Below are 16,471 nucleotides of genomic sequence, written 5' to 3'. Positions count from 1 at the left end.
TTTGCTACATGGAATGGTATTTGAAATAAATTGAGGATTTTAAAGAGAGACTTCTGTATCTTTTGTGTTCTCCAGATCGAAGAGGAGAAGAAAAGAACTGCCCGAACAGACCACTGGCTACAGCCTGTACGTACCCAGCTTGGGCTTCTTATGTCTTGAATGCTTTTAAAAAAGTGAATCACGTAAAGAGACTTGAATTTTTCAAATATACTTAAATCATATGGCTAGATCTATAACTTTCCTGACTTTTTTTATCTGATCTTCAGTGATCATTTGCACCCATATTGGAGAATCACTTCACATGTATAGGCTGGTAAGATTTCTTGAGTTTGCTGCCAGATTCGTTTGCGGACCTCTTGATTTTAAGCCTGGAATTATTTCCAGTTTTTGCTATAAGACATGGGTTGTGTTTTCAGAAATGAGACTGATAAGTAGAACTGTGAATGCTGCAGCATTTGTTTTCAACTTACAGCTTATTGAACTTAGAATCTCCCTCTAGATACTTTGTCGAAAAATGCTGGTTTTGATTTCACAAACTCAAGTAGAGCTTTGTATTTTCTCATATATTTCTTTGATGTGATTTTAAGATAATAATTTTGAAACATTCAAATAATTTTAAACATTATTATTTATTGATGCTCTGTTTTGAGCCTAAATGTGAAGTTTCCAGAAGACACTCAGGGTGCCTTCATTAAAGCTTCTGAAAGAAACTGGTTTGATCAACAATAGGAGGCTGAAAAGTAGTGAGAGTGTGTGTCGTTTAGATAGTTTTGATTCCAAAAGTAAGAGTAAGAAGAAGGTCCAGAAATCCAGAGTTCTCACTCAGACCTTCGCTGTCCTGCTCCCTCTAACCAGGAAGGCAATTTCACTTCCGTGTCTTAGTTTGTGGTCTTCTACGTGCGAGGCATTTCTACCTGGTGCCCACGTGAAGGCTCAGGAAGCAAGTCAGCTAACATGAAAATATCCTCGCTGCTTTCAATAGCGAGTGAGTCCTGTATGTGAATTATGTCAATGAATTCTTCTGTCAGCCCAATAAGGTAATTCCTGTTATAATTCCCATTTCAGAGGCGAGAAACCCTGAGGCGTCGGCATTTGAGTACTTCCCCAAGGTCATAGAGTAAGCAATGATACAGGATCTCCCTGGCAGTCTTATTCAGTAGGTTGTGCCCTCAGCTGGTCAACAGACCTGCTTCCTGAGGTGTCTCAGGCACCCTGACTCCCCATCTCTGAGGACAGGCTTAGTCAAGATCAGCAAAGCCTGGACCTGAAGGGTTTTTTTTTTTGTTTTCTCCATTCCAATAGCTGGCATGTGACTATGAATAGTTTGATTATTGTTTATGAAAACATAATCAAGAATTTTGCTGAAAGCAGTCATTCTTACTCAGAGAGTAATTCACAGATTTTTAGCAAAGTGTTTTTTCCAAATTACTACCACCTTCCAGTCTCCTCCAATGAAGTGCGTATTTTCACCAGCCTCCTAGGTGATTCTGATATATCCCGTTCATTGGTTTAAAGGAAAAAAGAAAAGAAACCAAAAAAGAAAGAGAGAGAGAAAGCATTCCAAGTTTTAGTCCAAGAATTTTCTTCCCATTGATAATACTTTAAATTCAATTACATTTTCTCTTTGATAGTTCTCTTACAATAAATTATTCAAATATTTTTCCTGCTACAGAGTATTACATTAAAAGTGAGAATCAGTGTGTCTCTTATGTCGAAACGCTCAATATGTTTGTTAAAATCACCAGTAGGCTGCACAGACTGGAGAGGGGTTTATTGTTTAAACTCAGAAATATCTTGAACCGCTCTATTGTGTGAGCAAGTATCAGTAAGCTCAATGGTGTAATGAATTAGCTTCAGATTTTAAGTGTGTACCCATGAGGGCCTTTGATAAATTTAGCCCAGAAATACTCTGGCTAAATCAGAAAAGCTGTTTTGGCATTACTTGGCTTCGTTTAGAAAGTCCTAGATTCTCAGACTAGAGGCTTAAGAATAAGACCACTCATATATTCTCTTAAATGTGTTTTTCTGCTATAATATATCCTACCTACAAAGTCCTTATTGAATTTTGATTAATAAAATTTAATTGGCTTACTTGTACCTCTGATACATTCACTTGAAGTAGCAAATACAGAATTACTATAGTGACTATAGCATGAAGTCAGGCGATTGAATTTTCATGATCAGCTGCTAGACAGCTAATCTAAATCAGGAAAATGATGATAAAGAAGCAAATGCAGAATGCATTAATATGAAATAAGCCCAGATTTCTCTCCCATTGGAGAATTAGATGTTCAGAAGAACGATACTTTTAGCGGGAGCTAATCTGGAAGAATCCCATCTGTCTCAAAAATTCAGAGTAACCTAATGAGAAAAGAACATTGTGGAAAATGTCATGCGTAAGCTCAAAGGCTCAGTTCCTTGCAATTCACAGGGAGACTTGCCATCTGAGTTTTTATCAGCAGGGAACACCAGCGGTGTAATACCTTTGGCCCTTTTCACTTCCTTGAATGGAGAGAGAGAGAGAGAAGCTGTCTGTAAGAGACGTGGATTAATAGGGTTGAGATTGACAGATAAAAGTCCTAGATTTCAAGAGACCTTCAGTGTGGAAATCAGCCTTGAGACAGGTATATTTTTCCCTCCTGGTAACTGTGTTGAATAAAGGGAGAAAGAAGAAATAAGAGATCACTAAGGGAATGTTTTGCATGATTGGGAAGGCTTGGAACTCAAAATTTCTTATTTAGCAGAGCAGTTAACGTTTTGCTGTGATTTTTGGTGAACATGGTTTAGAGCAAAGGAGTAAAACTGGAAAGCTAACTTATATCTTCCCTTTCATCTTTATTTTTTTTATTCTTTTCTAGGAAATCATTGTGAAAATTATAACCAAGAAACTCGGAGAGAAATACCATAAGAAAAAGGGTGTTGTGAAGGTAAGGACAGGAGGCTGTGAATGGGATTTGTGGAAGAAGCTGGGGGTGACCAAGTCAAGCCATTCTGTTATTCCTGAAAAATCACATCCTAGGGCCAGAGCATTGTGTCTCAGGTTCTTGATGGTTCCATATGTCTTTATCATTTCCATAAAAGGAAGGCTGAATTCATAATGCTGGGAAAATGATTCCTTTGCAGCCAGAGTTTCTAGTTCACTTTGGTGTGTTTTCTTACTGGAGCCAATAGCACGTATAAAATCCCACTGGCACAGCTTCAAGTCACTCTCGCACTCTGCGTGCCTTGCCCATTAGTGAGACACTCCTCTTTGTTAAGGAGGGGCAAGATGATTATGTCCCCAGGGTTCCCAGGCGGACTTCCTTGTTGTGTTTTGCCTGAGAAACTTTTATGCTCTGGGATTTTAAAATTTAAAAGTCGATGCTGCAGTCCTTTTCTCTGTTGGCCTTTCGTAAATAGTTCCATCCTGGAACCCAGCATTGTGCGTGCAGAAATGCCCTGCCATTGTACGTGAAGCTAGGCATTCTTCCTCTCACTGTATCTGCTGAAATCGTATTCTAAGATCGCCAGCCAGTCCTTTATTCTTTCCAGATGAAAACCTTCACTAAGCCTTGAACTGAATTCTTTATTAGGGAGCATAGAACCACTGTATTGTACACCCGAAACTAACGTAACACCATGTGTGAACGCTACTGGAATTCAAATAAAAATGTAATAAAAGTTTTAAAATTAAAAAGAAGCCTAGAATGAATAGTCATATATGGACTCTATAAAATAGTGTCATTTCTAAAGGAGTTACTCTTACCTTTTGACTGGAATTCGTTTGTTTTCATCTTACCTATTTCTGTCCCTTGAAATTTGCTGCACTTATTTCTGCTGTTATAAAATGTTGATTTCACATGACAGGAAGTAATTGACAAATACACAGCTGTTGTAAAGATGATTGACTCTGGAGACAAGCTGAAACTTGACCAGACTCATTTAGAAACAGTAATTCCAGCACCAGGTAAATCTTTTTGCAGATCATTTACTGTGTTTGCTATTGAAAGGAGTGATTCCATCCTTAAAACCATAGCTTCTAGGCTTGACTTGCCAGTTACAGACACGGATTTCCTTTCTAGGAGCATATAGCTGCTGGTCTAACTCATGAGCTTCGTTTCGGGTGACATGGGAGTTTGCCTACCAGTCCTCTGTGTAACCTATTTTGTGGCTAAATCCATTTTCCCTTCCTGGGATTCATTTTTTTCATTTTTTTTTTTTCCTGACATAAAACATAAACTCACAAGGAAAAAGAAATCAGCCATACTAGCTTATTGTTAATATATTTCCCTAGCTACCTGAGATAGTAAAGTAAAAGTCTGTATTGTATTGTTTTGTTTTGTTTTTTCCTTTTCCTTAATTGTCTTCATCATTTGAGTACTTCTGAATACCTGGTATGAAAGCTGCTATGGTTAGGGTGTTTCCCTTTGACCCAAAGCTTCCATAGTGGCGTCATTGCTGACATGGTGATGATGTTAGTCTCTAAAACCTCCGCTTATCAGATCCTTTATGCTTTCCCCCTAAAATAAAACTCACTCTGTGGCTTAAAAAAATTTTTTTCAGTGTCAGTGAGATGTAATTGACACACAATAAGCTGCACTTGTATAAAGTATACAACGTGATCAGTTTACAGCCATAGTATTGTCTCAAAACCATCCCTACAATCGTGATCATGAATGCACCCATTACCCCACCGAAAATTTCATCCCCTTCCTTTATAATCCTTCCCTGCCACCCCTCCACTCCTGCCTCCCATGGCCCCTGAGGCAACCACTTGTCTGCTTTCCATCGCTACAGAGGAGTTCCTGTCGAGAAGTTCATATGAATAAAATCATACCATGTTTCCTGTTTTTTGGTCTAGCATCTCTCATTAAGTGTAATTATTTTGGGTTCATGCATGTTGTTGTGTCTATGTGTAGCTCACTTCTTTCTGTTAACTAGTGTTTCACTGTATGAATGTACCACTTTCTGTTTATTCAGTCACCTTTTGATAGACATTTTAGTTGGTTATAGTTTTTTTGGCTGTTACAAGTAAAATTTCCAAGAACATTCATACGCAAGTCTTTATACGGACATACGGTTTCTTTTCTATCGGGAAAATACTTAGAAGTAGAATAGCTCACTCGTAGGATGTATTTAAATTTTTATGAAACTGCCAAACCATCCTGTGATTTTTAAGAAGAGGCAAAGTGGAGTGCCTGGATGGCTCAGTCGGTTTAGTGCTCGACTCTTGATTTCAGCTCAGGTCATGATCTCAGAGTCCTGAGGTCAAACCTTGCATCAGGCTCCACGCTGAATGTGGAGCCTGCTTAAGATTCTCTCTCTCTTTCCCTCACTCTATGCTCACGCACCCTCTCTCTCTCTCTTAAGAGAAAAAAGGAGCCAAAGTCGGGGCGCATGGGTGGCTCAGCAGGTTAAAGGCTCTGCCTTCGGCTCAGGTCATGATCCCAGGGTCCTGGGATCGAGCCCCACATTGGGCTCTCTGCTCAGTGTGGAGCCTGCTTTCCCTCCCTCTCTGCCTGCCTCTCTGGCTACTTGTGATCTCTGTCTGTCAAATAAATAAATAAAATCTAAAAAAAAAAAGCCAAAGTAAGCTAAATTTTTCCTGGTCATTTCTGGACTACCGACATTTCCCCTAAGTACCTTCTATTCCTTGCAATCTAAAGCTAAAACATATCCCTTTGACAAATAAATGAAAAAAAAAAAAAAAACCATGAGGATTCTTAAAATGTTAACAGTGATCAAGACATATAAGCTCTCCTTTAGAATATTATGGAGTTCTAAAATGATTAAGAACTTCTAAGAGGGATTTTGGTTTTCATTCAGTGGTCAGCTGTGTTCATTCAGTGTAACTGCACTTTGCTGTAACAAAGTAGAAGAAAAAAGTGAACCTTTCTTTGCATTCAGTGTGATATTCTTTTCTGCTGTAGGAAAAAGAATTCTCGTTTTAAATGGAGGCTACAGAGGGAATGAAGGCACCTTAGAATCCATCAATGAGAAGACCTTCTCAGCTACAATAGTCATTGAAACTGTACGTACATCGACACAGAGAAATTTCTAAATGCTTTAAAAATGTGCCATAGTTCTCTTTCATTGGGTTGGTCTTTGTTTTATTTTAGAATCTGGGTTTTTTGTTTGTCTTCTCTCCTATATGGAAATCTGTCAGCTTAGTTTCTGCAATGACTCTACCATTGTAAAGTATTTTGTGTTCTGATTTCAAAAGAAATGCTTATGTGTCTTAGTCCACTCGAGCTGCTGTAACAGCACGCTGTAGGCCGGGAGCTTGTAAGCCAGTGTGCTTTTCACGGTTTGTTCTGGCGGCTGGAAATGCAAGAACAAGGCAGTGGCAGGTTTAGTGTCTGGGGAGGGCCTGCTTCCTGGCTCACGTGTCCTCACCTGGTGGAAGGGACAGGGGAGCTCTCTGGGGTCTTATATGGGCTCCGGGCCATTCACGAGGGCCCCACTCCCATGACCTCATCGCTCCCCAAATACAGTCACACGGGGCATTATTAGGTCACAACTGTGAGTTCTGGGCGGGACACATTCATTCCATAGCAATACTCATTGTGTAAAACCTGAAAAGGACAATTAAATACAAATAGTTTTAAAAACTACCCGTAATCCTCCAGCCAGATAACTCCCTTTAATATTTTGATCCATTCCTTTCTGGTCTTTGTATTTTATAAAATTGTATGCAGTATACAGTGTACAGTCTCACATCTCCACTTTTTTTTTCTCTCACATCTAATACAAAACTCGATTTGGCACGGTATCATAGAGTCAGAAGTAATGGGGGAAAAGCCCCAGACATCAATATTTTAAACAGTCCGCCCCTCCTTTCATAAAGGGCTAGAGGGTAGCAGAGATCAGTAGAGTAATTTCAGGAAATATGATGTGCAAAGAGTAAACTTGTTGATTGACAGAACGGATGGCTCACGGACAGGCCTGCGAGCCCGGCCCTGCCCTGCGAGGCCTGAGTTGTTTCCCCCGCTAAGGAAGCGCCTGAGGCAGGCTCCTGCCCCCCACCCCCTCGCGGCCTAATGCGTTTTGGAACTGTGACATCTGTGCTGTGCCTCTTGCGGGGAAATCCGTTTTCACACCCCATACCGTACGCCTTAGCCTTCGGGGGGATAGCAGACCCCTCGGAGAGTCCAGTGACCGTCGGGGCCTCCAGAACTGCAGGTGTCCGCCCAGTTCCATGGCTTGCGTTACGGGATTGTCGGCCCCTCAGCCCCTTGCTGGACTGCATTTGGAAAATCGTGTAGGTCCTTATCTGAGAGCAACCACATTTAAGTAAATGGAGCGTTTTTTTCCCTGTCTCTGACATCACGAACTGAGAAATTGGCGTTCTCGAACATAAACCATAAGGGCCGGAAAGCAAAAGGCGTCTCTGCTGGTCCTGGTCCGTCTTTCTCTCTGACTCAACCAGCGCATGCTCGTGGAACGTCTCACATTTCCTTGGCAAAAGGATTCTCCGGCACTTTCTAAACGCATAGGCCTATCCAAATGAGATCCTGCTCCAATTCATGCTTTCCTCTCCAGGAAATGCAAACAGCTAGTCACCATGGGGGGCATCGTAGGTCCCGTCCAGATCCCTTTGGGTCACGAAGCGTGGTTCCCATGGGCCCCTTGCTTTCCTCCCTCGCTATGACCCGAGTGGCTCCTCCTTCCTGAGCTTGCTTGGGGCGCAGAGCCGCAGGGGGTCAGGACACAGGAGAGCCCCTGCTGGAAGGGCTGCTGGACTGCAGAGCAGCACGCACGTTTCAAAGGAGAAATCCACCTGCTGCTTCTTTTTTGAGCTCGCCACGTTTAAAAAATTAATGTTTGTGTGAGCGGGTGTCCACTGGTCTGTGTCCCCACAGTTCCTTCATATCATTGCCGTGAAACACACGAACTTCCTAAGTGCTTTCTCCTGCTGTTCTTTTTTATCATTTATCATATCAGTAATCATCTATTATTCTTATCATTTATCATATCATTCCAAAATACCATTTTTATCGCTATCATTATCTTTTTATCATCTGAAATTGTAGATCAGCATCAAAATATTTGAGATTTACTCATTTATTAAGCAGATTTTTAAGTAGCTACCAAATTATTCAAAACCTGTCTCAGCCGTTTAGCCTATCTGCCTGATTAACCAAGTGACTGGCTCCCTTCTCATTCCCCAGGTTTGTATCATCGGAAAAGCGCACTTGACCACAGGCCTTTGTACTTGATAATGAAAGATTTGATCTGAGTCATGCCTTTTATCTGGGAACTTACTTCCTTCAGATACAGTCATTATCCTATGTTAAAGGAGTAGCACTATAAAAAGGATCAAGGGAGGGTATGATTCACAATAAAAAACACTGAAACCTCCCTTCAAGGTTAGAGTGATCATCATCGTCATTTTATATTTTGCAAGAGAGAGCACCAGCTTTCAAATTTTAACCAAAAGATGCAATAATAAGAGCCAAGAATTATTGAGCTCATACCCTGTCATGTTCACTAAGCTCTTTCGTGACTCATTTATATTTCGCAACAGCCCAGGAACCTAGGTCCTGTTAATACTCCCTGCCTGGGGACACTGGGGGCACTGAGGGGTCAAGTCACTTGTGAAGTGGGATTTGGTCAGTCTGGGCTCAGGGCCCGCACTCTTGCCTCTGTGTTCCTGGCTGTGTCCACGTTAGTGACTGGTGTTCTTTCCCAATACCCAGTGTAACCCTTTTCCCTTTGTTTCGGATACGAACAGAAAAAGCAAATACATTTAAAGTTGGGCTCATTTTTGGTAATAAAGGCCAGCTGAGGTGTCAAAGCTAAGCTAGACAAACATGTTTGTGTACGAGTATCTGAATTGCTTCACATGACATCTGCTCTTGAAAAGGAAGGAAACCCCCAAGTAGCGCAAACACGGTAGAATCTAAACTCCCGTTCTTAAAGTCCACGATTGGTGTTCCCAACCAGGGGACAGCTCTTCTGGGAGGGGTGACTTGTGAGCCCAGGAATCTTCCTGCTCGTGTCTCCACCACTGTCCACGAGCGGCTTTTACAGTTGCCGTGTGCTTCTCACAGGCCATGGCTGAGCGTGGTCAGTTCTGTTCCCCTATGACCGCACCTCCCCACACGTGGACCCAGGGGAATAGCATCCTGGGAGCAGAGGACACCCCGAACAGCCTGCAGGTCCCTGCCACACCATATAGTGATGACACATTTCACATGTCACTGAAGAAGTCACGGCACTTTGTAATGAGTATGACAAAGCAGAGTTTAAATTCAGAGTCACAGAGAATTGGTGGCTACTGTAATGGGATTACGGGGGTGTGGAAAAGGCACATTTGAATCTTGAAGTGTAGTGTCATTTTCTTGTGTTTAAGTATCTGTTTTTAATCTTTCTTTTTAATTGTTTTAACTTGTAGGGCCCTTTAAAAGGACGCAGAGTGGAAGGAATTCAGTATGAAGACATTTCAAAACTTGCCTGAGTTTGAAAATTTATTAACACATTAAAATCCTAAAGCATCAAATTGGTGTTCACCAAGGCATTACGAGACTCTACTGTGTTAGGGTGTTTCTTTTGTATAAAGCAAATGGGTTTATTTAAATATTACTGTATAGTTGTTCAGCTAAGCTTACAGAAAAATCTAATTATGTCTCACGAAGTATCAAAACAATGTAAATTTTGTTCTTGGTGTTTTTGTTGCCTTTATAATATTTCCTTAATGCTTTTTAATCTTCATTAAAAGACTGTTATTGTAAAGTGTTTTATATAAGACTATTTAGAATCCTACAGTTAGAGGAAGTCCTTCATATACTCTCTATTTTCTGTAGTAAGTTTGTAAATTATAAATGTAATGACATTTTAAAAAGTCAGACTATAAACAGAGTCACGGACATACATGGACGTCCTTGTCCGTGTCATGGACATGGAGTTCACACACCATATAATTTCACCAATTTAAAGTACACAATTCAGTGGTTTTTCATACATCTCCTGAGTCGCGCGCCCATGCTCACTATTTACCTAGAGCACTGTCATCGCCGGGAGTGCTTGCGGTCATGCCTGTCCTCACTCTCTCCCTAGCCCCCGGCCACCACCAGTCTACTTCCGGTCTCTGATTTGCCTCCTCTGGGCACTTCCTGTCAGTGGAATCGTACAACATGGGGTCTTCTCATGACGAGCTTCTGTCAGGTCGCATCGTGTTCTCAAGGTCCGTCCACATTGGCATGTGTCGATGCTCCCTTCCCTTCTTGCTGAGCGGTAGTCCACTGTGTGGACAGGCCACGCTGTTAAAATCCATCAGTTGGTGGCCATTTTGGCTGTTTCTGCTTTGGGGCTATCTGGAGTCATGGTGCTGCAGGAACATTCAGGTATAAGATTTTCTGGGGATGTACGTTTTCAGCGCCTAGGAATGGAGTTGCTGAGTCTCACTGGAACTCGTCCGTGTTTGACATTTTGAGGAACTGCTGGGCTGTTCAAAGTGGCTACACCGTTTTACAATCCCATTGACAATGTTGAACTATACATTTTTAAGTAATAGAGCAGTGGCTTGTTTAGGGATGCAAAAGATAGGAAATCCATCTCCTACTTGGGTCGTGAAAAAGAAATCTTTAAATAAATGAATATATCATTCCCGGGACAAAAGGAGCAGGCCTTAGCTTCCTGTGGGGTTGAGTACGGCCAACCTTATCGGGGATCCGCCTCTGTGTTGGCTCTGCTCTGCCCCTCGCACCAGCAAGGTGCCTGCCGGCGCCTCCCGCTTCACATCTTCCCTTTCTCCCACAGTTCAAACACAAGACTGGAACGGAGTTTGAACTGGTCCACACTGGGACAGATCACTCCAGATGCAAGGGCTGGACTAGACTGATCGGCCAGACTTGGGGTGTGTGCCAGCCCCGAGGCGATCTCTCTTGGACTTAGCGTCAGGGAGAGGTGAGAACTTCTCTTGCCAGAAGCTGGGAGAACATGTGCTGATGAGCAGAAACAGAAGACACTGTGTAAGACGTAGTAAGAGGATGATGTCAGTAGCTTTGCCAACATGATTCTTCCAGGAGGAGTTCACGTGTTTCTGAACTAACTTGACAGCATAGTCACATGAAAAGGAACTGGGTTTTGGAGTTGAGCAGACTTGCAATGAAATTTTGGCTGTTCTTTTCACCAGCTGTGTAATCTCAGAAAAGATCGTGTTCTTGAGTTTCAATGTTTTTAATGTACGAATTGTCAAAAAAGAAAAGAGGTGTCTTTAGGGTTCTTGAGAGAACTACAGAAAATACATAGAAAGTGTCGGACAGGTTTCTCCGTGTCTCTCTGTGGCTTGACAGCTCACTTCCTTTCAGCGCTGTGTAATATTTCTTTTTCTGGACGTACCACAGTCTACCCACTCCCCTCCTGAAGGACATCTTGGTTGCTTCTAGAGTCTGTCAATTATAAATAAATCTGCTATAAACATCCAGGCATAGTTTTTACCTGGACGTGTTCTCTGCTCGGGGTAAACACCAAGGAGCATAATGGTAGGGTCCTATGGTAAGAGTATGTTTAGTTTTCTAAGAAACTGCCAAACTGTCCTCTGAAGTGGCTGCACCATTTTGCAACCCTACAAGCAACGATTGAGAGCTCCTCTTGCTCCACATCCTCACCAACATTTGGTGTTGTCAGTGTTTTGATTTTTGGCCGTTCTGATGGGCATGTAGTGGTATCTCATTGTTACTTTAATTTAAAATCCCCTAGTGACATATGACATTGAGCATCTTTTCATGTGCTTTTTTGCCATCTTTGTTTCTTTGGTGAGGTGTCTGCTTAAGTCTGTTGCCCATTTTTTTTTAAATTGGGCTGTTCATTTTCTTATTATGGAGTTTTAAGAGTTCTTTGCATATTTTGGATAATAGTCCTTTATCAGATACATCTTTTGCAAATATTTTCTCCCAGTATGTGGCTTTTCCTCTCATTTGTTAGAAAGTTATTTTTCATCATCCCATTTGAGGTCATATCAAGTTATTGCTAATAGTGTCTTGGGAAACCAGATCCCCTGGGTTTTCTTCGTTGGGAATGCCATTAGGTCCTATTGCCTTTTTTGCTGCTTTTCCCCCCATGTGCTCCTGTCTATCCATTTTTGCTGTCATGCTTGAGTGAACTCATTCACAAACATTTACTGAGTGCCTCTGGTAAGTAAGCCATTGCAGTAGGTACTGAAGATTTAGGTGTGAGAAGCAGGTATAGACCCAGGATGTGTGTTGTATAGGAATTGACAATGTTCAGTGAACTGATATTCAAATGAAATGATTAGCCAATAGAGAGAAACTTGATAATCTGGGGCAGCTGCTTAAAAATTCTATCCTAATCTCAGTAAGAGATAACATCAACTGATACCAAGATATACCTCAGTTCCTTCTTTGCTAAAACAGTATCACAGGATTAGAATATGAATCAGCCTTGATTTTTAGGTTGGTTATAGGATTGAAGTGCCCCCAGAAATGTTAAGGGGATAACTGAATCATTACACTGTTAAAAGGAAACATCCTTGATTTTTCTTTATCCTACCTGGAGATCCCAGAAAAAAGTCACCCCTGTAGACTAGGCCAGTGTGAAAAGGTGTTAAAAATAATAATACTAAATTCTTACAGATTTTTATGTATACAGCACCCATGAGCAATAGTTAAGCATTTTCATATATTCAGGCAGCTGGGTAACTTTTACTTTGATCTTACAGGATCTCTGGGATGACTTACATCTTTCAGTTGGGATGAGGCTGAAGAGAAAATGCCACTTTTTATGGTATTAAATGATCCTGTAAAGCACGTAGAGTGAGTTGCCTACGATCTTGCACCAGTAGGTACTAAAATAACTCCTGATTCATAGTTCATTTTTACTACACATTGAGAGAATCTTCAATTTACTTTTTTTCCCATTATTTTCTTGGATTGCCAACTCTTCGAAAATGTCTTTAATTTTCAGTAATTTAAAAACACAAGCAAACATAAACTTACGACAGAGGTGCGATCTGAGCCAAGGGGCCGTTTTTTTTCAAACATGGGCTCTCGTTTCCTTGACAATCAGACGTATATATATTTGTGTGGTTTAATAGAAACCACTTAGGTTGATACTTACGAACGCTTTGAAGCTTGGCTACGGAAGTCCTACAGATGCTTAATACATATGACAGAGAGCAGCCCTGTGATACCCAGCTGAGGTGTCAGTGGAATGCCGCTACTCTATCCAAAATTAAATACTGATCCATTCCCAGTGGGTTGCAAAGTGCTCCAGAGAATAAGCAAACGTAATACAGGGACTTGTCAGGTTTTTTCCTTTATTGCTGAAAGTATAATACTTTCAGAAACTAATCAAGAGATAGACAGTGGAAGAGTTTCTTCCTTTCATTTGAAACTCAAAACTGAGTATTCATTCATAACTCTAATTATATAGAGAAGGCATATTACAGGTCTCAGTGGGGACCCGTGGACAGTATGAGTACAAGTTTAATTTTATTGTTCAACACACCAGCTATTAATAAAGGTTTTGATAATTTGAGTAACATGGATTTGACTTTAACTCTAGTTTATTTGATAGAATCCTTGTTCAGTATCCTGCGTATAAATGCACAGCCCAAGTTTTAATCTGTAGATTAAAACTACAGAGTACATATAAAATACTAGGAATCAACCTGAACTTATACATCTAAAGGTATAAAAGTCTTAAGGTCTAAATTTTTACCAAGTAACAGAATTAATTATAAGAACCCACTTTTAAAGTTTGGGTTAAATATGAGCATTTTAAGATCAGTATGTTTGAAATAGAAAATGGGAAAGATGTCGTAGACTTTTTTAATGTACCACAGATGAAGCTGAAAAGCAATGCCATTCACCTCTTCAGCACTGGGGTCACCTCTGGATGCTAGAAAGATCGCATTTCTTTAATATTTTACAAGTAGGTCAAAAGACAATCACTTGATCCTTCAAATACATGTTGGGTGTGTCCAAAAAGGGAGTTCTGTGTACTTTCTAAACTAAAAATGACCTTTACTAAATTATGGAGGGAACGCTTCATAAAGGTGTACTTTTAAACATTTTTTTAAGTGTGATTTTGCCAGTTTGGCCTTTGGAAATATATTCCAATCTTAGGAATCGAATTTTAAAGGGCAGTTAGAAACAAAAGAAAGTACAGACTTAAAAATGAATCAGATTTGCACCATCTCACCAAGATCCACTAGATTAATGCAGACCTAATGAAGTCATCCAGTTGGTGGTTTAGGTATTCTGCCTTACAAATGTTGTTAGCCTTTCATTAAGACAGAACTTGCTAGTCAAATTTATTTTGAAATAAAGTCTAATCATCCAAGGTTTAATAATGTAAGTGGCATCACTCTCAAGAATTGCTTAAATACAGACAAAAAGTCTACAAGGGATACTCAGGGAGCCTCTGTGTTCAAGATCATTAAATCTGTGTGAAATGTGTGGCTTCCAGAAAATTTGGAACTGTGATTGTCTCCGAATTCATAATAAGGTCAATATTGTGTGCAATTAGCCATGTGAGGTAATGTCCAGAGCGATATTAAATATGTGAAGAATTTGGGACCAACACCATCCCTGAGGTGATCCTGGGACAATGGCATCAGGGAGGAAGACCAGTTAGGAGCGATTATAATTTAATAAGCAGACACCCACATGTTTGTACAGTATCTTATTGGGAGAATGGCTTTGAGAACAGAAAGAGGTTGGTGAACTAAGGCATTGTGACAGTGTATTTTATGTGTCACCTTGGCTGGGCCATGGGGTACCTACAGAATGAGTCAAACATTAGGTGTTTCTATGAAGGTGTTTTTGGATAACATCTACAGTTAAATCATAGACTGGGTGGAACAGAGGGCCTGCCCTAAGTGGGCCGCATCCAATCAGTTGAAGGTCAGCAGAGCAGAGAGGATGACCTTCCCCCCGTGAGCAAGAATACTCCAGCTGCCTGTGGATTTCATCTGCGACACTGATTCTTCCTGCCTAATGGCCTTCAGACAAAAACACCGGCTTTCCCTGGGTAGGCCGCTTTCCTTTGCATGACCGTGATGGACACCTCCTAGTATCGGACAACTCAACAAAATCCTAGATCCAAAGTGTTTATTTTTCTTCAGATGTATTAACAGGTTTTATAGACCACCGTGACCTCTGGCTAGTGTTTTAATTACTCAGACTGAAGAATGACTGCAGAGAAAAGCGTGACCTGCAGAAAATTTCCAAAGCCATCCATCTTTAAGGCCTCTTGAGAAAGCTATAAAGCTGAGGCACAAAGTAATCCTTGTAATGCCCATCGATGAAACCTTTTCCACTGTTGTGCACAAACCAACAGGAGACCTCTGTTCCAAACACTCTGTCTGTTCGGTAGTCTTTCTGCAGACCCCTGCAAGGAAAATGGTGGGTATGGTTAGGACACAGTCCAAGGCTTGGTCAGCCTGCATATCGGGAAAGAAGAAAGTTCCCTCCCTTGCTGTTCTTTGTAGCATCTTCCTTCTCATACCGGATCTCCTCACCCTTCCCCATCCCCTTCCCCAAGTCGTAAGGAACGTCATTTCCTGGGGCTTGGTGTTGGAAGGACAGATAATAAGCAGTGAATCTTTAGATAATTCAAATAACCCTTTGGAGATTGACCAAGATAGCCTTTTCCAGCAAGGTGAAGAGTGCAAATTAACTTTCTGTTGGAAAGAAGGGGGGAACCCAACATTGGAGTGCTGTGGGCTAACCCCAGGTCACCTGCAGAGTGAATCTGAGATGCCTCCCACCTTCCCTAGACAGGTGAGTATTTAAAGGTGATACCAGCTGTTTCTGAGACATTCATGCCTTTCCCTTAAAGGACAAAGAAGCCAGCAATTTAAAAAGTCATAGGGCATATTGTCACTAGCAAGCTTTTGAACGTATAGGATGGTGCACAGTTCGAGTTCAACTCAGTTTGAGTTACAAGTCAAAGAGTGCTTGCAGTAGGTGAACTTGAGGCCCAACATTTACCTTTGTCATTAGAGGCTAGCAGATGTGCGTTCACCAGCCTCGGATGACTTATCTTACTATGATTAATGGTGCTCACCATTCCTTTGTCAAACACGCTCACTGACGCCCACTGGTAACTCGCTGGTCCCCAGTGAGCCCGAACCAGCTGAGTGGTGTACTCATGAAGAGCTCATCATTTTGTTTCGTTTTAAGATTTTATTTATTTACTTAACAGAAAGAGGGAGAGGGAGAGAGCACAAGTAGGGGGAGTGTCAGACAGAGAGAGAAGGGGAAGCAGGCTCCTCGTTGAGCAGGGAGCCTGATGTTGGGGCTGGATCCCAGGACCCTGGGATCATGACCTGAGCCGAAGGCAAGCACTTAACCCACTGAGCCCCCAGGATACCCTCAGAGTTCACCGTTTTACTTCCCAAGGCCATGTGTGGTGGTACATATTGCTTAATTATGGCTGCAATTTTATCGCTTACTTATGTGGAAACCAATGACATTGTGTGCAAAGAAGGTCATTCATTTTTTTTTTTTTTTTGGAAAGTCAT

The 16,471-nt window shown here is 41.3% G+C and overlaps 2 protein-coding genes across 2 annotated transcripts in view; one reads left to right on the top strand and one right to left on the bottom strand.

The window, feature by feature from the left end:
* Positions 1–9,714, top strand: part of KIN (Kin17 DNA and RNA binding protein) — a 33,218-nt gene extending 23,504 nt beyond the window's left edge. Inside the window, exons 9-13 of the mRNA XM_059404057.1 lie at positions 76–126; positions 2,859–2,927; positions 3,847–3,946; positions 5,910–6,010; positions 9,377–9,714. Coding sequence (XP_059260040.1) covers positions 76–126; positions 2,859–2,927; positions 3,847–3,946; positions 5,910–6,010; positions 9,377–9,439 — 384 coding nt within the window. The 3' untranslated portion in view covers positions 9,440–9,714. The remainder of the gene's footprint in view (positions 1–75; positions 127–2,858; positions 2,928–3,846; positions 3,947–5,909; positions 6,011–9,376) is intronic.
* Positions 9,715–15,039: 5,325 nt separating this feature from the next.
* The window catches only part of ITIH2 (inter-alpha-trypsin inhibitor heavy chain 2), a 37,125-nt gene continuing 35,693 nt past the window's right edge, over positions 15,040–16,471 (bottom strand). The window contains exon 21 of the mRNA XM_059404056.1: positions 15,040–15,336. Within this exon, the coding sequence (XP_059260039.1) occupies positions 15,189–15,336 (148 nt within the window). The 3' untranslated portion in view covers positions 15,040–15,188. The remainder of the gene's footprint in view (positions 15,337–16,471) is intronic.

This window comes from Mustela nigripes, chromosome 6, assembly GCF_022355385.1.
Source record: "Mustela nigripes isolate SB6536 chromosome 6, MUSNIG.SB6536, whole genome shotgun sequence".
Taxonomy (NCBI): Eukaryota; Metazoa; Chordata; class Mammalia; order Carnivora; family Mustelidae; genus Mustela; species Mustela nigripes.
This window is presented reverse-complemented; position numbering and strand designations above follow the sequence as displayed.